Raw genomic sequence first — 25,685 nt, 5'->3', positions numbered from 1 at the left:
GGCCGAGGGGGAGCGGATCAAGAGATTGAGACCATCCTGGCCAACATGGTGAAACCCCGTCTCTACTAAAAATACAAAAAAAATCAGCTGGGCATGGTGGCGTGTGCCTGTAGTCCCAGCTACCCGGGAGGCTGAGGCAGGAGAATTGCTTGAACCCAGGAGGCAGAGGTTGCAGTGAGCAGAGATCGTGCCACTGCACTCCAGCCTGGCGCCTGGCAACAGAGCAAGACTCTGTCTAAAAAAAAAAAAAAAAAAAAAAAAAAATCGGAGAGCTCTTAGTATAGAGCAAAGAGTCAGACAAGCATGAGAAGGACATGACCTCCTGTTGCTGGCTTTGGAGGTGGATGAAGGGGGCCATGAGCCAAGGATTGAGGCAGCCTGTAGAAATTAGGAACAACTCTCAGCTGACAGCCACCAAGAAAATAAGAGACCCTGGTCCTACAACCTCAACTGATTTCTGCAAACAACTCAAATGAGCAGCAAACAATCTCTCCTCAGTCTTCCAGGAAGGAATGCAGCCCTGTAGTCAGGCGTCTGGACTACTCCAGGACCCAGTAGCAGGCTGTGAGATGTTTATTAGAAGGAGAATCACTTACAAAGCATAGCCTTCATTCTGATTCTCCTGTCAGTTCCTACTACCAGTTCCACTCAGCATCTTGGTCTTCCACATGTGGCCCTCCACTGGGTCCTGTTTAAACCTGGAAGCCTTTTAGATCAGCAGTAAATGGATAAGAGCAAAGCGTTCAGATGTGATAGATGTCGATTCCAAAAATCAAAAACAGCCTCCCAGATGTTGTGCTTCTCCCTTAGTGTTAGAGGATATTTCTATCGTGAGCCTATCTTTGGAAGGGATGTCATGATACATATGCCTGATCTCTAGACCGCCAGAATTGTATAGAGATTACACATTCCTACATTCAAGGGATTTCTCTCACCTTCTGGCATTCATGTAGCATGTTACATGTTACATACATCCTACTATCCCTGCTACTTTCTGTTCACCAGGTTCTATCTGCATGTCCTTCAAATGGTAGAACATTATGTTATCCTATTGGACGACAGATAATCAAGGTCCTCACTAGCTGCTGGTGTTCTCTGATTATTGAACAGAGAGTAAAAGCATTTTCCAAATCAATCACATCATACCAGTTGCCAGGGGCTGTTTGTTTGCTCTGGTGAGAAATGACATCTGGAACCGCTGCTGCATTTAGTCAGCACCTGTTGAGGCTTAGAGTAGTACACTGTCCTCCAAGAGCCATTTTTCTGTATGAGCCAAATGAGAAGTAAAAAGAGATGTGAGAGAATCATCACCTCTGCATCTTAGAAGTCTTTGGTGGGGGGGCCAATCTTGAAGATGCCCACAGGAATCTGGGTGTGTTTTTAGAGACAGGGCGTTCTAGGGGCTTCTGCTTGCCTTTTCTTATCATATAGCCCCACTGAGACCAAAGAGCCACAGAATTCTGCCAAATGTCAAAACTTTTTCCCCCCTTGTAACAGGGTCTTACCCTGTCATCCAGGCTGGTGTGCAGTGACACAGTCACAGCTCACCTCAGCCTTGACCTTGTGAGCTGGAGTGATCCTCCCTCCCTCCCAATCTCTCCCTCTCTCTTTTTGTTTTTTTTCCATAGTCTCCCTCTGTCGCCCAAGCTGGAATGCCTCAGCTCACTGCAACCTCCACCTCCCATGTGTAAGCGATTCTCCTGCCTCAGCCTTCCATGTAAGTGTGATTACAGGCACCCACCACCATGCCCAGCTAATTTTTGGATTTTTAGTAGAGACAGGGTATCACCATGTTGACCATGGTGGGCCAGTCCAGGCTCAAACTCCTGACCTCAGATTATCCGCCTACCTTGGCTTCCCGAAGTGCTGGGATTACAGGCGTGAGGTACCACACCCGGCTGTCCATTTCTTTCTTGTTTTTAAACTGCTATAGTATTTTCAAGCAAACCCAAATCCCTGACAGCATGTCATTTTACCCATAAAAACTTTTTTTCTTATATAGCACTTAACTTTATCACCACTAACAAAACTAACATTGAAATGTTAAGTGTCTGATATCTCATATCAACTGAACAGTTCCCTTAATTGTCTGAAATTAGCTTTATGTGTATGCTGCAATTAGTTTGTTAAGGTCAGGATCCAAACAAGATTCATCAAATTTGATAATTATTTCTCTTAAGTGAAGATACTCTCTCTCCGCCAACACACTTTGTGTTATGCCATTCACTCACTGAAAAAAAAGGGTAACTGGCCTGTAGTATGTCTTTTAGAGTTGGCTGGTTTCTCATGGTATAATTTAGTTTGTTCTTCTGCCCCCTACGTCTTTTTTTTTTTTCTGTCCCCTACATTTTCTATAAATTAAAATTTAGATCTGTTTAAGCAGGAAAAAAAAGAAAAAATAATTTAGATCTAAAGGCTTCATTAGGTTCACACTCAAATGTTTTTGATGAGAACATTTCACAGGTGGCTCTGTACATCTCACAATAGAAAACATCCAGAGCTGTACAGTGTCTGGGTGGCCCACCATGAAATACTTCTAAGCAAGTGAATGACATGGCCTAAATTACATGATTTTGGTGGCTCCATGGCAAGTGGCTGTAAAGAAGGCTAGACTTGAATTAAGGAGAAAATTTAGAAGGCCATTATAGTAGTCTAAGCCTGTCATAGGGTTCCAAATTAGGTTTGTAGTATTGTAAATGGAGAAGAGGGGATAAATTTAAGAAATATTTAAGATGTGGCTGGGCACGATGGCTCATGCTTGTAGTCTGTAGTCCCAGCACTTTGGGAGGCCAAGGCGGGTGAATCACCTGAGGTCGAGAGTTCAATTCCAGCCTGGCCAACATGGAGAAATCCCATTTCTACTAAAAATGCAAAATTAGCCAAGTCTGATGGTACATGCCTTTCCCAGCTACTCTGGAGGCTGAGACAGGAGAATCCCTTGAACCCAGGAGGCAGAGATTGCTGTGAGCTGAGATTGCACCACTGCACTACAGTCTGGGCTAGGCAACAGGAGCAAAACTCTGTCTCAAAAAAAAAGAAAGGAAAAAAAAATATTTAAGATGTAAAATTGACACATCTTGGCGGCTGGTAGATACGGGAAGTAAGAGTAGAAGGAGTCTAGAGTGATTCTCAGGCTTCTAGTATGGGTGATAAAACTACACCAGCTAACCCTAAGAACCAGGAATGGGAGAGATTAAGTAAGTATTGGAAAATGAATGACTGCCATACCTGTAACCCCAGTACTTTGGGAGGCCAAGGTGGAAGGATCGCTTGAGCCCAGGAGTTCAAGATCAGCCTGGGCAACAAAGTGAGACCCTCTCTCTACAGAAAATCTAAAAATTAGCCAGGCATGGTGACACATTCCTATAGTCCCAGGGAGGCTGAGGCAGGAGGATCTCTTGAAGCCAGGAGTTCGAGGCTACAGTGAGCTGTGATTATATAACTGTACTTTAGCCTGGACAACAGAGCAAGACCATTTTTCAAAAAAAAAATTGAAGGTTTCAGATGTGGGCATAGCAAGTCAGCTATATTATTCACCAAACTTGAGTTCTTCTCAAAAAATGCACTCACTTAGGCCGGGCGAGGTGGCTCAAGCCTGTAATCCCAGCACTGTGGGAGGCCGAGGCGGGTGGATCACGAGGTCAAGAGATCAAGACCATCCTGGTCAACATGGTGAAACCCCGTCTCTACTAAAAATACAAAAAATTAGCTGGGCATGGTGGCGCGTGCCTGTAATCCCAGTGACTCAGGAGGCTGAGGCAGGAGAATTGCCTGAACCCAGGAGGCGGAGGTTGCGGTGAGCCAAGATCGCGCCATTGCACTCCAGCCTGGGTAACAAGAGCGAAACTCTGTCTCAAAAAAAAAAAAAAAAAAAACGCACTCACTTAAGGGAGTGACATCACAATAAAATGGCACTTCCTTACAGAACTCCAAAAACTCTCATCTCCCACCAAAGCAACAATTGACCCGGCAAAAACTGCCAGAGGCAACTTTTTCTCCCTTTTTTTTCACCTTTCACAACTTCCTCAGGGCCGAAACAGCCTCCCAGTGGATTTCATTGAAAATATTTAAATATATATACTAGCTGCAGCTGCCCAAGGCAATGAGTAACACAGGGGCAATCCACAGGCAGATCTAGAAGACTACGTACAGGTCTAGGGTTCAGCACATGCTCAGAAAAACCCAAAGACCCTGGCTTTCACCTCAAACAGAGCTTTAGTTTCTGTGCTAACAGGAAGTCAAAAACTAAGAATGTTACAAATGACCTGGCTGAGTAGAGCACCCCAACTACACAGATCAGGATGGTTCTTTCATCTTTTTCTTCTAGCATTGATCACTAAGCTAATAGAACAAAGACTTCAGTGACCACATACAAAGAATAGTGTTTACAAAAATAACCTTTTTTTTTTTTTTTTTTTTTTTTGAGATGGAGTCTTGCTCTGTCGCCAGGCTGGAGTACAGTGGTGTGATCTAGGCTCATTGCAACCTCCACCTCCGGGTTCAAGCAGTTCTGCCTCAGCCTCCTGAGTAGCTGAGACTATGGGTGTGCGCCACCACGCCCAGCTAATTTTTTGTGTTTTTAATAGAGATGGGTAGAGATTGAGACCATCCTGGCTAACTCCATCTCTGGACCTCATGATCTGCCCACCTTGGCCTCCCAAAGTGCTGGGATTACAGGCATGAGCTACCGCACCTGGCCCCCCTGCTTTTTTGTGGTTTTGTCTGTCTGTTTGTTTGTTTGAAGTGGAGTCTTGCTCTGTTGACCAGGTTGGAGTGCAGTGGCAGTGATGAGATCTTGGCTCACTGCAACCTTTGCCTCCATCCTCAAGCAGTTCTCGTCTCAGTCTCCTGAGTAGCTAGGATTACAAGCATGCAGTCACCATGCCCAGCTAATTTCCAAAAATAACTTTTAAAAGTCACTAAACAGGCCGGGCGCGGTGGCTCAAGCCTGTAATCCCAGCACTTTGGGAGGCCGAGGCGGGTGGATCATGAGGTCAAGAGATCGAGACCATCCTCATCAACATGATGAAACCCCGTCTCTACTAAAAATACAAAAAATCAGCTGGGCATGGTGGTACATGCCTGTAATCCCAGCTACTCAGGAGGCTGAGGCAGGAGAATTGCCTGAACCCGGGAGGCGGAGGTTGCGGTGAGCCGAGATCGTGCCATTGCACTCCGGCCTGGGTAACAAGAGCGAAACTCCATCTCAAAAAAAAAAAAAAAAAAAGTCACTAAACAATCACAAATCACACAAAAAGCAACCTGATTTCTAGACTCTTCTCATGGTATAATATTCAAAATATCCAGTTTTGAACAATAATTTACAAGGCAAACGGGAAAGTATGGCCCATTCATAGGGAAAAAAGTAGTTGATAGAAATCATCTCTGAGGACACATTGGGCATACTAGACAAATGCTTTCAATCAGTTGTCTTAAAATATGCTCAAAAAAGCTAGGGGAAACCATGGGCAAAGAACCAAAGGAAACCAGGAGCACAGTGTATAAACAAATAGAGAATATCGATAGAAATTAGGAAAAGAAGCCAACAGAAATACTCTACCCCAAATTTACAGTAACTGAGATGAAAAATACACTGGAAGAATTCAATAGCAGATTTGAGCAGGCAGAAGAATCAGAGATCTTGAAAATAAGGCTATTGAAATTACAGTTGGAGGAAGAGCAAAAGGAGAAAAGATGAGGAAAAGTGAGTAGAGCCTAAGTGACCTGTAGAACATCATCAGATACACCAATATTCATCTTAACGGGAAGCCCAAAGGAAAGCAGAGAGCAAAATGAACAGAAAGAATATAGAACAAATAATGGCTGAAAAATTCCCAAATCTGATGAATAACAAGAATCTATACATCCAAGAAGCTGAAGGAACTCCAAGTAGGATGAATTCAAAGAAGTCCACATCACGACACATCAGAGTCAAACTGTTCAAAGCCAAAGACACATAGAAAATCTAGAAAGGAGAACAGCCCAATCAGAAAATAGGCAAACAGGCCAGGCCTAGTGGCTTACGCCTGTAATCCCAGCACTTTGAGAGGCCGAGCCAAGGCGGAGGTTACAGTCAGCCAAGATCATGCTGCTGTACTCCACTTTAGGTGACAGTGTGAGACTCCATCTCCAAAAAAAAAAAAAAAAAAAATGGCCAGGCATAGTGGCCCACACCTGTAATCCCAGCACTTTGGGAGGCCAAGGCAGGCAGATCACAAGGTAAGGAGATGGAAACCAGCCTGACCAACATGATAAAACCCCATCTCTACTAAAAATACAAAAATTAGCTGGGCGTGTTGGCCATTGCGTGTAATCCCAGCTACTCGGGAGGCTGAGACAGGAGAATCACTCGAATTGGGGAGGCAGAGGTTGCAGTGATCCAAGATCACGCCACCGCACTCTAGCCTGGACAACAGAGTAAGACACTGTCTTAAAAAAAAGAAAGAAAAGAGGCAAACAGCCAGGCACAATGCCTCACACATGTAATCCCAATACTTATGAGAGGCCAAGGTCAAACAGATAACTTAAGCCCAGGAGTTTAAGATCAGCCTACACAACATGGTCTCTGCAAAAAATTTAAAAATTAACTGGGCATGATGGCGTGAGCCTGTATTCCCAGGTACTCAGAAGGCTGAGATGGGAATTTACTTGAGCCCAGGAGGCAGAGGTTGCAGTGAGCTGGACAACATAGTGAGAGTCTGTTTTTTTAAAAAAAAAAAAAAAAAATGGGCGAACATTGTGAATTGATATTTCTCCAAGTAGATGTACAAATGACCAACAAGCACATGAAAGCATGCTGAGCATCATTAGTCATTAGGGAAATGCAAATCAAAATTACAGTAAGATATCACTTCTCACCTATTAGGATGGCTATAATCAAAACAATGGAAATAACAGGTGTTAACAGGGATGTAGAAAAAATGACACCAGCATACACTAAGGTGGGAATATAAAATAGTGCAGCCACCATCATTAACAGTTTGGCTTTCCCCAATAAGTTAAACATAGAATTACCATATGACCCAGCAGTTGCACTCTCAGGTACACACCCAACATAAGTGAAAACAGGTATCCATACAAAACTTGTGCAAGCATGTTCATTTTAGCACAATTCACAGTAACCAAAAAGTGAAAATAACCCAAACGTCCATCAAGTGATTAATAGTTAAACAAATGTGATACATTCATACAATGGGAATATTATCCAACCATGAAAAGGAATGAAGTACTGATACATGCTACACCACAGGTGAACATGCTAAGTGAAAGAAGCCAGGCACAAAAGGCAGATGTATTATTTCCATTCCTATGAAATATCCAGAGGCATATGGGTATTTGCCCAGCTACAGAATGGCAATCTATAGAGCTGAAAAGCAGGTTGTGGGCTGCAGGAGTGGGGAGGAATATGAAATACCTGCTTCATGGGTACAGGGTTTCCTTTTGGGGTTATGAAAGTCTCTTGAAACTAGGGAGAATGTTGATTGTATGACATTGTGAATACTCAATATATTCCTGAATTGGATACATTAGAATGGTTTAAAAGGTCAATTTTATGTGCACTTTACCACAACAAAAGCATGCATAAATACACGCATCCTCACACAGAGGGGAGGGGCTGAGATCTGAAAAGCATGGCATGTGCCACCACCTGAATACGGCTCCCAGAGAGGAGTTACCACACACTGGCTGGTGGTGAGCACAGATAACTACAGGAGTACGGGCTGTTGCCGGCTGTGTAAAGGAGGCCCTGAGCCTTCCTGTGTGAGCGCAAGGTCAACAGCCACAGTCACAGCTCAGGCTTCTTTTCCTGTCCTGCCCCAGGAGCACATCCTGCAGGGCTCTGTTTCCTGCCTGGCTCAGAATCTAGTTGCCAAACCACCTTTCCTCTGAAGGAATCAACCATGATGTTTCCCCAGTTCCATTTTTCACTTTTATATTACTGGGTAGGTAGTTACACATCCCATAATAGCACTTTATTCTGGCCCTATCCAGTACTGTTCTTACAAATGCTGAAGCAAAAGACTTGAATAGACATTTGTGCAATATTGAATAGCTGTTTGAACATTTCAGCAATGTTGAGTTGGAGGCATGTTTTATGTATTCCTCTGTCCATTTTAGGAGAGACTTTTCTTCTCCCTCCATACCCATTATTATTTCATATCAGTGCCAGACAGATTGGATGAGCAAGCAAATAAACCCTCTTTCCAACCTTCGCGAAAAGACGGTATCCTTGATTCTTTACAGCCTCTTCTCTCTCACACTGCAGCGTGAGCAGCTTCCCAGGGAAAGTCAGCCAACCCCAGGCAACTAGAGTGCCACAGAGTAAAGCCACACCTCAGTCTCAGGGGTGCTTTTACAGATTTTGTGCCATAGAAGATTGCAGTTGTGTTTGGGCACATAGCTTTTCCAGTTGAAGTTTTTCATCAGAACCTTGAGTCTAGCCAGGCGCAGTAGCTCACACTTGTAATCCCAACACTTTGGGAGGCTGAGGCAGGCAGACCACTTGAGGTCAGGAGTTCAAGACCAGCTGGTCAACATGAAACCTCATTGCTACTAAAAATACAAAAATTAGCCAGGCATGGTGGTGTGGTGTGTTGGCACGTGCCTGTGATCCCAGCTACTTGGGAGGCTGAAGTGTGAGAATCGCTTGAACCTCCAGGAGATGGAGGTTGCAGTGAGTCTCAAAAAAAAAGACAGTACAGTGGCTCATGCCTGTAATCCTAGCACTTTGGGAGGCCAAGGCAGGTGGATCACAAGGTCAGGAGTTCAAGACCGGTCTGGCCAACATGGTGAAACCCTGTTTCTACTAAAAATACAAAAATTAGCTGGGTGTGATGGCGCATGCCTGTAATGCCAGCTACTCGGGATACTGGTGGGAGAATCTCTTGAACCACGTAGGTGAAGGTTGCAGTGAGCTGAGATGGAATCTCTGCACTCACTCCTGGCTGGGCAACAGAGTGAGACTCTCAAAAAAAAAAAATATATATATAGAACCTAGAACCTTGAGTCGTAGAACATTGAGTAGTGTCTTCATAGTTCCTGAGTAACTAAAATCATGAACATATGTACTACTAAGGTGACATGTTTAGGTAACAGTACTAAATTCATTTTATCTAAATTTCCTCTCCTTGACAATGTTTTTTGAGATGGAGTCTCACTCTGTTATCCAGGCTGGAGTGCAGTGACACGGTCTCGGCTCACTGCAGCTGCGGCTTAAATGTCCTGGGTTTAAGTGATTCTCCTGCCTCAAGCTCTCAAGTAGCTGGGATTACAAGTATGCACCACCACGCACAGCTAATTTTTGTATTTTTAATAGAGACAGGGTTTTGCCATGTTGGTCAGGCTGGTCTCAAATTCCCCACCTCAAGTGATTCACATGCCTTGGTCTCCCAAAGTGCTAGGTTTACAGACATGAGCCACCATACCCAGCCAGCTAGTGTTTTCTATTCAATAAAACTTAGAACTCATTTGTTTTGTGACTTGAATTGGGTTTAAGTTCTTTTCAAGAGAATTTAGCAGGTAGACCTGCCTTCATTTTAGCCTACTCACAGATTAGACCTAACTAAATAGCAGACAGTTTTTAATGCATTTTTCTGTTTTTAAACATGTGATCTGGCTTCTAAGGAACATACTGCCACAGTGTTCTAAATATCAGTCATGAAAGACACTCACCTGCCCCACACTCACCTGGGTACTCTTACTTAGCAGGAGAACTGGAAGCCGTGGGAAGAAGGCTGCATGTTCTCAGCCTTAGAAGAATCTACAGATCAGAGCTTATTCTCAGTGTTACTGGCTTTAGGCTGGTGCAGTTCTTCCAGTTCCCCACTCTTGAGTGCCTACTCGCAGGAATGAGCAGTTGCTTAGAGCCATGGGAGAGCCCTGGTTCCCAACAGTCCAGCTTTTGGGTCCTTTGTGCTCCACCCTGGTCTCAGGAGCATACCTCTGGAGTTGTTCCTCTCAAGACCATACTTGCTCATGCCAGGTGGGTACAGCAGCACAGCTCCTGCCGTTTGCCTTCAAAGCACTCAGCAGAAGGCAGACACATAAACAATCACAGCTCAAGGTGGTAATTGTTATTTCATAGTTGTGAGCAGAGCACTACAGAAGTTCTGTCGTTTATGCACTAGTCACCTGCCCTTCATCTCACTCAGCTCAAATAGCTCTGAAAAGTTGTAGTCTCCTTATAAGCTTCCTGTGAGCCAGGGCTGAGTCATGTGTATGCCCATGCCCTGGACACAGGGAGTGTGGGATTCTGACACGGGAAGTGGCTTCTGTCAGCGAAGAAGTCATAGACTGTTCCCACCCATGTCTATCCCACCTCAGCCAAGTATTCAAAAATCAGGTATGTAACTGAGGTTCATTCTTACTGGCTCTCAGTTTCCCAGCTTTATATATGCATAACAGATAAATAAGGGCCAGCACAGTGGCTCACCCCTTTGGAGGTCAAGGCAGGAGAATTGCTTTTACCCAGCAGTTCAAGACCAGCCTGGACAATATATATAACAAGACCCTATGTCTTTAAAAAATAATAAAAATAAAGTTGTTTTGTTTTGTTTTGTTTTTTAATTAATCAGGCATGGTGGCACGTACCTGTAATCCCATCTGTTCAGGAGACTAAGGTGGGAGATTCTTAAGCCCAGGAGTTTGAGGTTACAAGTGAACAGTGATTGCACTACTATACTCCAGACTGGGTGACATAGCAAGACCTTATCTCAAAATATGTATATGTGTATGTATCACATGTAATTTAGCTTCCTAAAGTTTTTTTCTCTCCCTTATACCTTGTGTTTTTTTCTCTCTTTTATATATATATATATATATATATATATATATATATATATATATGTTTTGTTTTGTTTTAATAGAGACGGGGTTTCACAGTGTTGCCCAGACTGGCCTCAAACTCCTGAGCTCAAGTGATCTTCCTGCTTTAGCCTCTCAAAGTTCTGGGATTACAGGCATGCACTACCATGTCCAGCCTTTTCTCTCCATTTTGAACCTACAGGGATTACTATAACAAATAGAGCAGTCCTTTTCTAAATGCCAAGTACTAGGCACTATGTCAGGGTGCTTTATGTTTTGTCTGTCATGTTTTCTTATTTCAGTGAAGAAAAAATGACTGCTGCCCGCATTAGAAAATGCCACAAGTGTGGGACTGGCCTCATCAAATCTGAAGGCTGCAACCGCATGTCTTGCCGCTGTGGTGCCCAGATGTGCTACCTCTGTCGAGTTTCTATCAATGGATATGACCATTTCTGCCAGCATCCCCGCTCCCCAGGAGCCCCCTGCCAGGAGTGTTCACGATGCTCTCTCTGGACTGACCCCACTGTAAGTAGAGACATGGCTGCCTATTGCTTTATAAGGGAAAAATAGAAATACATTTTTATGACAAATATTTTGTATATACATAACAAAATTAGACTTAGGAGAAGGATATAGGAAATTACATAGACTGATAACCAAAGAAAAAATTTAAGAAAGGAATTATCAGCTACTTCTCATGCTGCTCAAAGCAGCATGCCCTAACAGTTTTATAGGCAAATTTCTTCTAATTCTTCAGGAAATAAAATTTTTCTATGCCCTCTGAAATATCCCAAAGTAAGGAAACTTACAAATTTATCTGTTCAAAGCCAGCATAATGCTGATTCCAAAGCCTGACAGATAGCCCTAACAAAGAAAACTGAGTCACTTATAATATAGATTTAAATTATCTAAGTAAAATATTAGCAAATAGAAAGCATGACCAAGTGAGGGTTCCAGAAATGCAATGATAGTTTAATATTAACAACTCTATTAACATGAATCATGATATTGTATCTGTAGATGGTTTAAAGACATTTAAGAAATCAAATCAAATATTTGTTCTTGATTTAAGCTTTAAAAATACAATATTACAAAGGATATTTTAGACCCCGAATATCAAGACAGTTGTTAGCATTCATTTAGTAGTAAATAAAGTCAAGTATAACACTATCAATCAGCACTTCTTTGTTCTGAAACTGCTAGTCAGTGTACTTAGCTAAGAGAATAAAATAAAAGATATAAGTAGATTCTGGAGACAGTCATAGCTATTGTTTATTGGGCACCTACCATGTGTCAGACACTGTTCTAAATACTTTATAAGTATTTTATACGTAAAGAAAGGCAAACTTGGCTGCGCATGGTGGCTCACGCCTGTAATCTCAACACTTTGGGAGGCCAAGGTGGGTGGATCACCTGATGTCAGGAGTTCAAGACCAGCCGAGCCAACGTGGCAAAACCACGTCTCTACTAAAAGTACAGAAATTAGCCAGGCATGGTGGCACATGCCTGTAATCCTAGCTACTCGGGAGGCTGAGGTACGAGAATCACTTGAACCAGGGAGGCAGAGGCCGCAGTGAGCCAAGATCGTGCCACTGCACTGCAACCTGGGCAACAGAGCAAGACTCTGTCTCAGAAGAAAAAGAAAGGCCGAGCGTGGTGGCTCATGCCTATAATCCCAACACTTTGGGAAGCCGATGCAGGTAGATCACCTGATGTCAGGAGTTCCAAACCAGCCTGGCCAACATGACAAAACCTTGTCTCTACTAAAAATACAAAAAATTAGCCAGGTATAGTGGCATGGGCCTGTAATCCCAACTACTAGGGAGACTGAGACAGGAAGATTGCTTGAACCTGGGAGGCAGAGGTTGTAGTGAGCTCAGATTGTATTACTGTGCTCCAGCCTGGGCAACAGAGCAAGACACTGTCTCAAAAAAAAAAAAAAAAACAAGAAACGAAAGGCAAACTTACCGCTTTAAACCTAGAAAAAAGACAAAATAATTTTGTTAGAAAGCTATTAGAAGCAATAGAAAGATGGCTAAATATAAAATAAGTGTGTAGCTGGGCATGGTGGCTCACATCTATAACCCCAGCACTTTAGGAGGCTGAGGTGGGTGGACCACCTAAGGTCAGGAGTTCAAAACCAGCCTGGCCAACATGGTGAAACCCCTTCTCTAGTAAAAGTGCAAAAATTGACCAGGCATGTTGGCATGCGCCTCTAATCCCTGCTACTCAGGCTGAGGCAGGAGAACCACTTGAGCCTGGGAAGCAGAGGTTGCAGTGAACCAAGACACATGATTGTACTGCAGCCGGGGCGACAAAGCAAGACTCTGTCTCATAAAATAAGGATCAATTCTTCTTAAAATTATTTTAAACTACAAACAAGCACAGTCAGTTCTGAGCTGATCTGTAAGAATAACGATGTCATTTTTGAGATGGAGTCTCTATTTGTCACCCAGGCCGGAGTCCAGTGGCATGATCTCAGCTCACTGCAACGTCTGCCTCCTGGGTTCAAATGAGTCCCAATTCTCCTGCCTTAACCTCCCGAGTAGCTGGGATTACAGGCGCCTGCCACCACACCCGGATACATTTTGTATTTTTAGTAGAGACAGGGTTTCACCATGTTGGCCAGGCTGGTCTCAAACTCCTGACCTCAGGTGATCCACCCCCTCGGCCCCCCAAAGTGCTGGGATTACAGGCGTGTGTCAGCGCACCTGGCCAGAATAATGATGTCATAATGCGAGAAGACGTCTCTGCAAAAAGGTGATTGCATGTGACAGTGAGCTCCCTGCTGACTTGGAGCAAGTGCACCAAGACCACTAGGAGGCAGGCCTGGTGACAGGTGGCATTTCTCAGCTTTCATTGGAAAGAGTGAAGGAGGCCCGGGTAGTGGAGACACATGCCTGTCCTCTAAGGGAACAGTCAGCATTACAAAGAGATCACCTCTGTCCAAAGTCACCTAGAAGTTAATGCAATTCACATCTTAAATTCAGTAGGATTTTTTAAAACTGACTTATTTTGAAAATGAAACTACTTCTTACCATAAAGCCATTAATACACTAATCAAACCGTGTAGAGTAACACAATAATAGAAAAAAAAAAAAAAAAAAGAAAGAAAGAAAAGGCTGGGCACGGTGTCTGAAGCCTATAATGCCAGCATTTTGGGAGGCCAACATGGGTGGATCACCTGAGGTCAGGAGTTCAAGACCAGCCTGACCAATATGGTGAAACCCTGTCTCTACTAAAAGTACAAAAACTAGCCAGGCATGGTAGTTGCATGCCTGTAATCCCAGCTACTCGGGAGGCTGAGGCAGGAGAATTGCTTGAACCTGGGAGGCAAAGGTTGCAATGAACTGAGATCATGGTGTTGTACTCTAACCTATGCGCCAGTGTGAGACTCTGTCTCAATTTTTAAAAAAAGGGGGCGGGGCACACATGGTGGCTCAGGCCTGTAATCCCAGCACTTTGGGAGGTCAAGGAGGGCAGATAACTTGAAGCCAGGAGTTCAAGACCAGCCTGGTCAACACGACGAAATCTTATTTCTGCTGAAAATACAAAAAATTAGCTGGGCATGGTGCCAGGTGTCTGTATTCCCACCCACTCAGGAGGCTGAAGCAGAAGAATCGCTTGAACCTGGGAGGTGGAGGTTGCAGTAAGCCGAGATTACACCACTGCACTCCAGCCTGAGAGAGAGAGCGAGACTCCATCTCAGAAAAATTAAAAAAGCAGAAGTGTATTTTTTCTCCATCTCTTAAGTACAGAGGCAAACAGCTCAGGAATGGGCTAGCAGCTCTTATCTGAGATCCAGTTGCTTTCAGCATTCTGCTCTGCCACCCCTAGTGCATAGCCAAAGATCACATGCAGTCTTTGTCTGCAGTGGAGCTCTGGCTGATAAATCCACATTCCCAAGCAGCAGAGGAGCTGGAGTGGGGCTAAATAGCCTGCCTACCTATCTCTTAAGGAATGTTAGGCTTCCAGAAGCTGCCAAAGGTCGCTTCTGCTTCAGTCCTGTCAGCCAGAACTTAATGACCTGCCTCCTCAACTGCAAGCGAGACAGGAAGGAGAAGCCATCACAGGCCCAGCTAGGATGTCTGCGGAGGAAGGTGTTATACTGAGGAGTCTCCCTATGTTGTGTTCACCTCAACTAAAATTTGGACAGAGGAAGTTTTTTAAAAAAGAAGTATAAGTAGGGAGGAAAGCTGCTTGCTGGACAGGTGCAGTGGCTCACCTCTGTAATCCCAGTGCTTGGGGAGGCCAAGGAAGGAGCATCACTTGGGTCCAGGAGTTTAGGAACAGCCTGGGCAACATAGTGAGACCTCCATCTTTACAAAATATCAAAAATTAGCCGGATGTGGTGGTGCTCAACCATAGTCATGGCTGCTCGGGAGGCTGAGGCAGGAGGATCATTTGAGCTTGGGAGGTCAATGCTGCAGTGAGCTATGTTCATGCCACTGCACTGCAGCCTGGGTGACAGAGCAAGACTGTCTCCAAAAAAAAAAAAAAACTGCTTGCTTTTCTACCTGGCCACAACCTGGTAGAGCTGGCTAACAGCCACCCCTAATAAACAAATAGAAATGAAAATAGCACCTAGCTGGTGGTAGGTAATTTTCAGATTCGCTGGTATCTCCCACACTGTAATTGGGCATAGTGGGCAGTTACAGTGTACAAATCAGAAGATTTAGTGTGTATCTTTGATCTGGGAGTTCCACTTAATTAGAAAAGGTTATCCTCAGGAGACAGTTGGACAAGTTCACAAAGTTCTATCTGCAACACTGTTCACTGAGTTATTTAAAGTAGTATAAATTTAGAAACCCCATTTAAATGTTCCAAAAAATAGGAGATATGTCAAGTTTTATATATGCGTACATTAGAATAGTACAAAAATAATTATATATCTGTACTTTAAAACATGGAGGAAAAGGAACATGGGAAGATTTTCACATTGAAAACAAACAGCATGGATTGCTTGGGTCACAGACCCAAGTTACCACAGAGGCAGGTGGTAGCAAACATTATGTCTGGATGGAGCACATTCAGTCTAGGAGGCAGGAAGGCATGATGGGGACTGTGGCACAGGAGAGGGTATGGGGCCCAACCAAGTGGCTGCTGCTCAGCCGCTGCAGGTTGCTGCTGGGAGGACCTCCCAGCTACTCAGGAGGCTGAGGCACAAGAATCGATTCAACCTGGGAGCCAGAGATTGCATTAAGCCAAGATTGTGCCACTGCACTGCAGCCGGGCAACAGAGCGAGACTTGATCTCAGAGAAAGAAAAAGAAATTTGTAATTGGGCTGGGCACAGTGGCTCATATCTGTAATCCCAGCATTTTAGGAGCCCAAGGTAGGCAGATCTTTTGAGCTTAGGAGTTCAAGACCAGCCTGGGAAACATGGCAAAACTCTACCTCTACAAAAAATACAAAAGTTATCCAGGGGTGGTGGTGCATACCTGTGGTCCCAGTTACTCCCAGGTCTGAAGTGAGAGGATTGCTTGAGCCCGGGAGGTTGGGGATGCAGTGAGCCCTGGTTGAGCCACTACTCTCCAGCCTGGGTGACAGAGTGAGACCTTGTCTCAGAAAAAAAGAAAAGAAATGTGTAATCCTGAGAGCTACTCATGGTTTTTAAAAGATGTGAGTCCTCTGTGGAAACCAGGTGTTCTCCATTTCAGGAATGTTCTATCATAGGACAAGCTCCTCACTGGGTGGGAAGCTGGGATAAGGGACCTTAAAAATCACTCAGATTACAAAGCTTGTGACCCAATGAAATCCTTAGCCAGCCTGCCCTCCTGTCACTAAGGAGATGTGTGGAAAAAGGGAGGCTTTTTGTACATAGAAAGCCAAGCCCGAGTTATTATTTTGGTGGGTGATCAGGAGGTGTGGTCCACAGTGGGAAGGGCTCACCAGGCAGGCCGTGCCCCTTTGTGACAGACATTCCCAGGCTTAGCCCCTCTGTTGACTCACCTCCTCAGCCCCCCAGCAGCTAGCACAGTGGGAGGCAGCCATCTCTAGGAACTTCATGAATCCTGAAAAAATAGAAGACTCTTTTTTTTCAGCTGGAGCTCTGAAGAGCTCCATAGGCAGTATTTCATCTCTAGAGACAAAGGGCAGAGTGGGAGTTAGCATGAGGGCGGGTGTTAACGGTCTGGCCTATTCTCAGAGCTGTTTTTCTTTCTTCTCCTCCTTGTTCTGTGTCTTCTGCTGCCTCCTCCCTTAGCTCTATACACATGAGATTGATGGTGGGGGTTTCTCATGTGCTATTTCCTTGTTTGGGTGCCATAGCGTGCACTGCCTGATTTTCTTATTGGATCATCATCTTCTAACCTGAGAAAGGTTCTAGATTTGCTCAAAATAAACTTTGAAAGGAAGGTCAGGTAAATACAAATTTCCTCTAGTAGCCACAGCCAGAGATTCTGTTTCATTTGTCCCATTCCCATCAAAACAGGGATCATCCCCGTTTCCTTGATTCTCACCAGGAGACCGATTGAATTCCAACCCAGCATCTGTTGGGGCTTCTGAGAACACAAAGCCATTCAGAAGTTCAGTGAAACAAAGCATGCACTGTCACAGGAGCCTTTTCTCTGGCTTAATTAACCAGTGGGGCCAGGAAGAATCTCTTATTTGTCAGCGAGGGAGTTGTCCCATCATGGTTTTGAAGGGAAGTTGAGTTTTCATCCTTAATGACTAGGGATTGCTTGGGAACCTGGACTAACACCCCACATTAAGAGCTCAAGTGGTGAATAGCAAGTTTCTTTCTCTGTTAGTTATCAAAAGTAAGCCAAAAGCATTTGACTAAGAGTCTTATAAAGATGTCTTTAGGAAGCAAAAAAAAAAAAAAAAGAAGCAAACAGTCACAGCAAACCGGTTTTCTGGATTAGGGAGCAGAGTGCAAAGCTAGCTGTCAACACATAAATGAACAGACATTACTTTGCAGCAGGGGAAGAGTGATCCTGGGACTTCACTGAATGTGAATATACTGACTGGTCCTTGCTTGGCCACAAGAATAGTAGCTGAGGCGGGTAGCGAGTTGAGAGGAACAGGCACCTGGCAGTCTGGATTCTAGAGTATGGCAAAACCCAAAACAGCATGTTCTCTATACAAAACAAAGTCCGTGTTTGTCTTGGGTTTTGGCTGTGAGAAACTACAGAGAATTGTTTTCTACAATATCTTTGTCTTTTGACTGTAAGAGTTTGAAACCTGTCCAGTTCAAATAAAATCCTAGGGCTTTTACAGCCAGTTTACAGTTTGCTACAGTTATCACCTAGCCATTTGGTTAAGAGACACTAATTTTTCCAAACCAGCAGTGAACTGAGCTTAGCATTTATAGATGTTAATACATTTAATTCTGTAGCAGTGCTTGAAGGCAGATGTATCACCCTAGTTTTACAGATGAAGGAACTTGCTTAAGACTGTGGCCAGTAAATGGTAGACTGGGTTTCCGCCCAGGGTCATTTGTCCTCGACGTGTTCCCAGGCCTGCCTTCTCCCTCAGTGGCTCCTGTACAGCATCTCCATGGTGAGTCAGGCATGTGGAAAGTCTTGGGGACCTTTGAGACCCTGGCTTAAGTGGCCAGGGAAAGGACATGATGTTGCTGGAATTAAGGAGAAAGGATATGAAAGGAAGGATTAATGGGAAAAGGCAGAAACCTTGTAAGGAAAGGTATTCTAGACTTTAGGTTGGAAACTGATTTTTGGCTTCAGAATTTTATCCTTGACTTTCAAAATTTACTTTCTACAAAAGAATAAAGTGAGCCCCGGGTTGTCCCATCACCCAGCTTCCACAGCTGGCCTTGGCTTGTTATTTCTCATCACTGTCATAAATATCATGGTTTCTGTGTTTAAAAAAAAAAGTGAGTGAAGCAAGTGGGTGGGTGTGATCATTGAACTGTCATCGAAACTGACCTCGGTTTCTTCATCTTCCTCTTACAGTCACACAGCCAGTGCCATGTGAGCATGGTATGCAGGCTGTGAGGTGTGATCTTTTTACTGTGTGGGGCTCAGGGGTACTGCTTTCCTATTTGGCAGATGAGTGAGATGATGTTTAGGTCACTAGCCCAGGATCCCCAGCTTGGTAAAACCAAGATGTGAGCCCAGGTCTTCTGACCAAGGTTTGGCTTCTGCCAGAAATACATGGTCGATAGGTGCCTGTAGGGTCCCTGAGTCCAGCAAATTAGGTAGGCCTTGCAGAGGGGTGGGGACCTCACTGGACTCCTTCCCCTTGGATGAATGAAGCTGCAAATGGTAGGAAGGAGGCCTGGCAGTTTCGCCATCCCAACAGTGTCCCACATAGGGTTTTGTTTCCCTGTCACTGAGGGCTTTCCCAAGGAGGGCAGCACAGTCCAGTACACACGGCGTTGGTGTTTGTTACTACATGTCGTCTTCGGCAGATCCCAGCAGGCCTCGGGTGAGCACTTGACCCTGATGGGACTCAAAACATGGCCACATTCCACCCCCACCTCCAGATCTTTGTTGGGAGGTGCTCCAGACAGTGGTATTTTGGTGCTGGGCCTCTCTGACCTGAGGAGGTGGCTGCAGAAGCCAGGGCCGGCTGTGAGTCCATGAAGTCTCTGCTCCTCCTGGGCACACTGTCCTGCCTCCCTGCCCTTCCCAACCACAGCTGTGCAGCATGTGCTGCTCCAAGCCCTGCTGCTCCCTCCCCCAACTTCCTGTTGCTGGGGACAGCAAGGGGTGGGGGGCCAAGAGCCATTGCTCAGGCGATCTGCGGCTGATCTGGGAATAATTTGAAACTAAATCTTCAGCTCTTTGGAAGCTTTTCATGAAATCATTGCAGGTTTATTGACAACAGCTGTGGCCACACATGACCTGGATCTCAGCCCCAACCCACCCCCAGAATCTCCAGGGGGAAGCAGCAGTCAACTTGCAATTCCCAGTCACCTAGATAAGGAGAGGAAAAGTGCAATGAAGAAGAAAAGCCACCCATTCTTCCCCCATCACAGGAGGCTGGCCAGCAGGCACGTGGACAGCCAGCCCTGGTGACCAGACATGTTGAAAAAACAGGCTCAAAAGGACCGTAAAGGCTTTAGCAAGAAGAGCTTTGTGCCAAGCACTCAGACAGCTATTTTGGGAACTGTCAGCTTGTGGCTGGTGATTACTGTTCGTATCTGATTTGTGGAAACAAATCTAATCTTTTCGCGTGCGCGTGTGTGTGTGTGTGTGTGAGAGAGAGAGAGAGAGAGAGAGAGAGAGAGAGAGAGAGAGAGATCAGGCTGGTCTTGAACTCTTGATGTCAGGTGATCTGGCCATCTCGGCCTCCAAAAGTGCTTGGATAACAGAAGTGTACCACTGTGCCTGGCCTCTTTTCCCCTTTTCAATCACTCATAGTTTCTCTTTCTACAATACCTTTGTAGATATTTTTTCTCCTGTCCAGACCCTGCTGCGTGGACAGAGCTGTGGGGCTTTGTTGTTGAGGGACAAGCTAAGGGAGGATTTTTTGTGTGTTTTGTTTCTCTCTTAATTAAAACCTCTCTGGTAAATTCTACCTCACTTCCTGCCTTCAGCTGCAACAAGTTTCTGGAGAGGCTGGGTCCTTACCATCCACCATCCCCCCAGACTCTTGCTGCATCCTCCTCCCCTCCCCACCCACCCCACCTGCATGCAGCAGGCAGCAAGCCAGAGTCTTCTGTGTAGGGCTCAGTGCTTTCTGTGTCCTGCTGAGCTCAAAGGAATTCAAGGAAAGGAAACAAACCTTCTCCCTGTTAAGGCGCAGTCCGCTTTTTTTTTTGACGGAGTCTTGCTCTGTCGCCCAGGCTGGAGCATAGTGGCATGATCTTGGCTCACTGTAACCTGCACCTCCCAGGTTCAAGTGATTCTTCTGCCTCAGCCTCCAGAGTCACTGGGATTACAGGTGCCCGCCACCACACTCAGCTAATTTTCATATTTTAGTAGAGACGAGGTTTCACCATGTTGATCAGGCTGGTCTCAAACTCCTGACCTCCAATGATTCACCTGTCTAGGCCTCCCAAAGTGCTGGGATTACAGGCATGAGCCACTGCACCCACCCTTATTTCTTTTTTTAAAGTGCTATTCCAGTTCCACTGGGTGGATGAGACTCCATTTCACTCTCTGCTTTGACTCTTTGTTCTTGACACTGACTGCATTTGAGGTGTGCTGCCCACCGTGGGGCAGTTCACGTTCTTCCTCATGTTGCTCATTGGATTCCACTGTGGTCTGTAGGCATACCTGGGCAGCGATGGGGCACTGGAGGGCTTGCTTCTTTTTTTTCCTTTTTTTTTTTTTTTTGAGACGGTGTTTCGCTTTTGTTGCCCAGACTGGAGTGCAATGGCACGATCTCGGCTCACTGCAACCTCTGCCTCCTGGGTTCAAGCAATTCTCCTGCCTCAGCCTCCTGAGTAGCTGGGACTACAGGCACACACCATCATGCCCAGCTAATTTTTGTATTTTTTTAGTAGAGACAAGGTTTCACCTTGTTGACCAGGATGGTCTCGATCTGTTGGCCAGGATGGTCTCGATCTCTTGACCTCGTGATCCACCTGCCTCGGCCTCCCGAAGTGCTAGGATTATAGGCGTGAGCCACCGCGCCCGGCCTTTTTTTTCTTTATTTTTGTTTTTTTGAGACAATTTTGCCCTTGTCGCCCAGGCTGGAATTCAGTGATGTGATCAAGGCTCACTGCAACCTCCACCTCCCAGGTTTAAGTGATTCTGCTGCCTCAGCCTCCCAAGTAGCTGTAATTAACAGGCATCCGCCACCATACTTGGCTAATTTTTGTGCTTTTAGTACAGACAGGGTTTTGCCATGTTGGCCAGGCTGGTCTCAAACTCCTGACCTCAGGTGATTGGAGGGCTCATTTCTACCTTAGCCTGACATGTCATTACACTTGGACTTCTGAGCCCCTGCTGATACAGGGGCTCTCACCTCAGGCTGGCCTTGCTTATCAGAAAGGAGCTGTGCAAGGAAATTCATTTGAAAGTTTTCACTGGGATTAGGAGGGGCCAGAAGGAGGGCAGACAGGGAACTCATCCAGGCCTGCTGGGTCCTCCTTAAGCCCTGTGCCAGAAGTCAAGGATGAGATGCAGAGACCATGCAGCACTTGGGGCCATCCATGCACCGTGGTCTGTCATGGGATCCATGGCAGCAAGTACAGATGCAGCTAGCAGCCCCTGCTGGCCCCCACTGGCCAGGGCAAATGGCATGAATAGGAACCCAGATTTCAAGCAGGTTTAGGTGAGCCCAGCAACCCAGCCTGAGCCCTGCAGAGTCAAGAACTGCCCGCCATCCTTGGAACCTACAAGTTCAGACCTCCTGCCCTGGCCCCAGCAAACTGTTCACCTTGGTGGTTCAGCCACTCTCTGCATCTTCTGAGCGAGCCTCAGGTCCTCTTACGAAATCCTTGCCAGCCTCTCGTGGAGAGAGGGTGTGAACTGAGCAGTCTGTACAAGGCAGGACCTCTCGGGGCAGAGTGTGGCCTTCTAGAATGGAATCTCAGTGGGCTTGACAGTGAGATGTGGATATAAAGGCAGCCAATGGGAAGTATATCAGAATGTTCCCAGGATTGATTTCTGGTGAGGAATTATGGGTGATTTTAGCTGTGTTTTGTTCAACTTTTCTCAAGATTGTTTTAATTGGTATGTATATTATTAGGAAAAGAAATAATGGCATTGTTTAAATGTTCATGAGAACCAAATCCCTGGGTTTTTTTGTGGCAAGAAGGCAGAAAGAGAAAATTTCATGGGACCCCCATGGGATTCTTAGCATCAGGAGAAAACATACCAGGAAAGGAAATCTTGAAGTCTGTTTCCGTCTTTGAAATGGACCAAAACCAGTGAGCTGAGAACAGCACCCGCTCAGAGGTCACTGAAGACCAGTGACCCAGGGAGACACTACAGCTGCTTGCTTCAGTGCTGGGCCCTGTGTGCAGCTTACATTTCTGGCTCAAGAGTTGAGGTGTATGTGCTTTCCCAAGCTCCCCACTCCTGCTCTGGGCAAGAGGAATCTACTGGCTTTCATCCCAAAGGCCAAGTGCCAGGGATCAGAGAGACACAAGTGGGCTGTTCAGGGGATGGCACATGCACTTCTGGGTGAGCTGAGCCTGAGAAAGAAAGGATTATTCCCTAAAAATTTCCAAAACACATAGCCCCTTGCTCTGCTTTTGGCTATTCGTTTCCTTGAGTAGAAGTGTTTTATTTTGTTTTTCCCCTATGTATCTTGTAAGGGGAGAAAGGTTTCAGAATTCTACCCTTCTCTGAAGGAGCCCTCTTGTGTTTCTGCACTCTTTCTAGAATAAAGCACGCCTTAAAGTGGTCACCTCTGACACAGCACTCTCAGGCCCCCGGTCAGGTTTGCCAGAAGCTCTGATTCAGAAACTGGGGGTTTATGTGGTTAACAGGTCAGGTTTTGAGACTAGACTGCCTGGGTCAGAATCTCACTGTGCCAGGGTTTCTTCATCTGCAATGTGGCAATCAGTTCATAGCTCCTGACTCAGGGAGCTATGGTGAAATTGAGGTCCATGTGAGGTGTGTAGACGGGCTGGCGCATAGTAAGCTCTCAGTACATGTTAACTACTATTGCTATTGTCATTGTGCTTGGCAGTTTATAAGAGTGATCAGACGGGGTACAGTGGTTCACACCTGTAATCCCTGCACTTTGGGAGGCGGAGGTGGGAGGTGAGGCCAGGAGTTTGAAACCAGCCTGGGAAACACAGAACTCCCCCTCCCTCACTGTCTCTACAAGAAAAATTAAAAATTAGCTGGACATGGTGGCACACACGTGTAGTCCCAGCTACACAGAAGGTTGAGGCAAGAGGATCACTTGAGCCCTGGAATTCAAGCTGCAGTGAGCTGTAATCATGCCACTGCACTCACCCTGGGCTGAGCAAGACCCTGCCTTGAGGAAAAAAAAAAGAGAGAGAGATGATTTGCTTCTCACCCTAATAAACCTGTTTTGGAAAGCAGTGGGTTCAGGGTTAGGTAGTGGGGGTAGAGCTGCATGCACCCACGTGAGGTCTGGAGCCCCAGAGTTGTAATTCTTCCTGTGACGCCAGCAGTCCCTCTGAAGAAGCCAGCACTGCTTTAAAATGAACTCACCCTGCCATCTAGGCAGCTCTGCCACCAGGGTTTCCTGTTTTGTGACTCAGCCCAAGGAAGGCCAAGGACAGTTGTCTGTGATCCAGCTCAGCCCCTGACCCCTCATCATCCTCTTTCCTTCTATTGTTCCCCTCTCCCAGCAGCCTAGGTGTGTCCTAGATTTGCAGCATGGCTTTTTTCCAAGTGTCCTCTTCACAGGATGGTGATGCTCGGAAGCGTGGAATGTTTCCCAAGAGACTGGGCTCCAGAAAGGACTCAATACCCCATCCGTCACTTAGCCCAAACCCAAGACATATCTGATGAGGGCCGAGGCCTCATGTTTAACCTCAAATCAATCTGAAACCTGCCCTCCCTCTTTTTAATTGTGGTGAAGCATAAGATAAAATTTTCCTTTTTTTTTTTTTTTTTTTTTTTTTGAGATGGAGTTTTGCTCTTGTTGCCCAGGCTGGAGTGTAACGGCATAATCTTGACTGACCACAACCTCCGCCTCCCAGGTTCAAGCAATTCTCCTGCCTCAGCCTCCTGAGTAGCTGGAACTGCAGGCATGTGCCACTCTGCCCAGCTAATTTTACATTTTTAGTAGCGATGGGGTTTCTCCATGTTGGCCTTGAACTCCTGACCTCAGGTGATCCCGCCCACCTCGGCCTCCCAAAGCACTGGAATTACAGGCGTGAGCCACCGCACCTGATCAAAATTTGCCATTTTTAGGTTTATATTCTGTCATCTTTTTGAGACAGGATCTTCCTCTGTTGCATAGGCTGGAATGCAGTGGTGCAGTTATAGCTCACTGCAGCCTCAACCTCCTGGGCTCAAGTGATCCTCCCACCTCTGCCTCCCAGATAGCTGGGATTATAAGCACATGCCACCACACCTAGCTAATTTTTAAAATTTTTGTAGAGCTGGGTTTTCACTCTGTTGCCCTTGCTGGTCTCAAAATCCTGACCTCAAGTGATCCTAGTGCCTCGGCCTCCCAAAGCACTTGGTTTGTCTTCACTGTTGTTATATTGGTTTTTTGTTTTTGCTTTGAGACAGAGTCACACACACTGTTGCTCACTGCAACCTCCACCTGCAGCTTCAAGCAGCTCTCCTGCCTCAGCTTCCTGAGTAGCTGGGATTATAGGCACACATCACCACACCTGGCTAACTTTTTGTATTGTTAGTAGAGATGGGGTTTCGCTGTGTTAGCCACACTGATCTCTAACTCCTGGCCTCCCACCTCAACCTCCCAAAGTGCTGGGATTATAGGCACAAGCCACTGCACCTGGCCTGTCTTCACTCTCGATTTGAGGAATTTCAAATGCTTCAGAGAAACTGCTTGTGGAGGTAACTTCCACCCCATATTAAGAAAGAAAGCTGGCTGGGTATAGTGGCTTATGCCTATAATCTCAGCATTTTGGAGAGACCAAGGTTGGGCAGATTGCTTGAGCCCAGGAGTTCAAGCCTAGCCTGAGCAACATGGTGGAACCCCATCTCTACAAAAAACACAAAATTAGCCAGATGTGGTGGTGGGCACCTGTAGTCTGAGCTACCAAGAGGCTAAGGGAGGAGGATCACTTGAGCCCAGGAGGTGGAGGCTGCAGTAAGTTATAATGACACCACTGCATTCCAGCCTGAACAACAGAGCAAGACACTGTCTCAAAAAAAAGGAAAGAAAGAGGCCGGGCGCGGTGGCTCAAGCCTGTAATCCCAGCACTTTGGGAGGCCGAGGCGGGTGGATCACGAGGTCAAGAGATCGAGACCATCCTGGTCAACATGGTGAAACCCCGTCTCTACTAAAAATACAAAAAATTAGCTGGGCATGGTGGTGCGTGCCTGTAATCCCAGCTACTCAGGA

General features: G+C 45.7%; 1 protein-coding gene across 1 annotated transcript in view; it reads left to right on the top strand.

Annotated features, from left to right (window-relative positions):
• LOC116537461 (E3 ubiquitin-protein ligase RNF216) overlaps positions 1 to 25,685 on the top strand; it is a 35,552-nt gene that overhangs the window by 2,552 nt on the left and 7,315 nt on the right. Inside the window, exon 2 of the mRNA XM_032259639.1 lies at positions 11,106 to 11,328. Coding sequence (XP_032115530.1) covers positions 11,116 to 11,328 — 213 coding nt within the window. The 5' untranslated portion in view covers positions 11,106 to 11,115. The remainder of the gene's footprint in view (positions 1 to 11,105; positions 11,329 to 25,685) is intronic.

The sequence above is a fragment of the Sapajus apella genome, unplaced genomic scaffold, assembly GCF_009761245.1.
Source record: "Sapajus apella isolate SASKATOON/1434 unplaced genomic scaffold, GSC_monkey_1.0 scaffold110, whole genome shotgun sequence".
NCBI lineage: Eukaryota > Metazoa > Chordata > Mammalia > Primates > Cebidae > Sapajus > Sapajus apella.
This window is presented reverse-complemented; position numbering and strand designations above follow the sequence as displayed.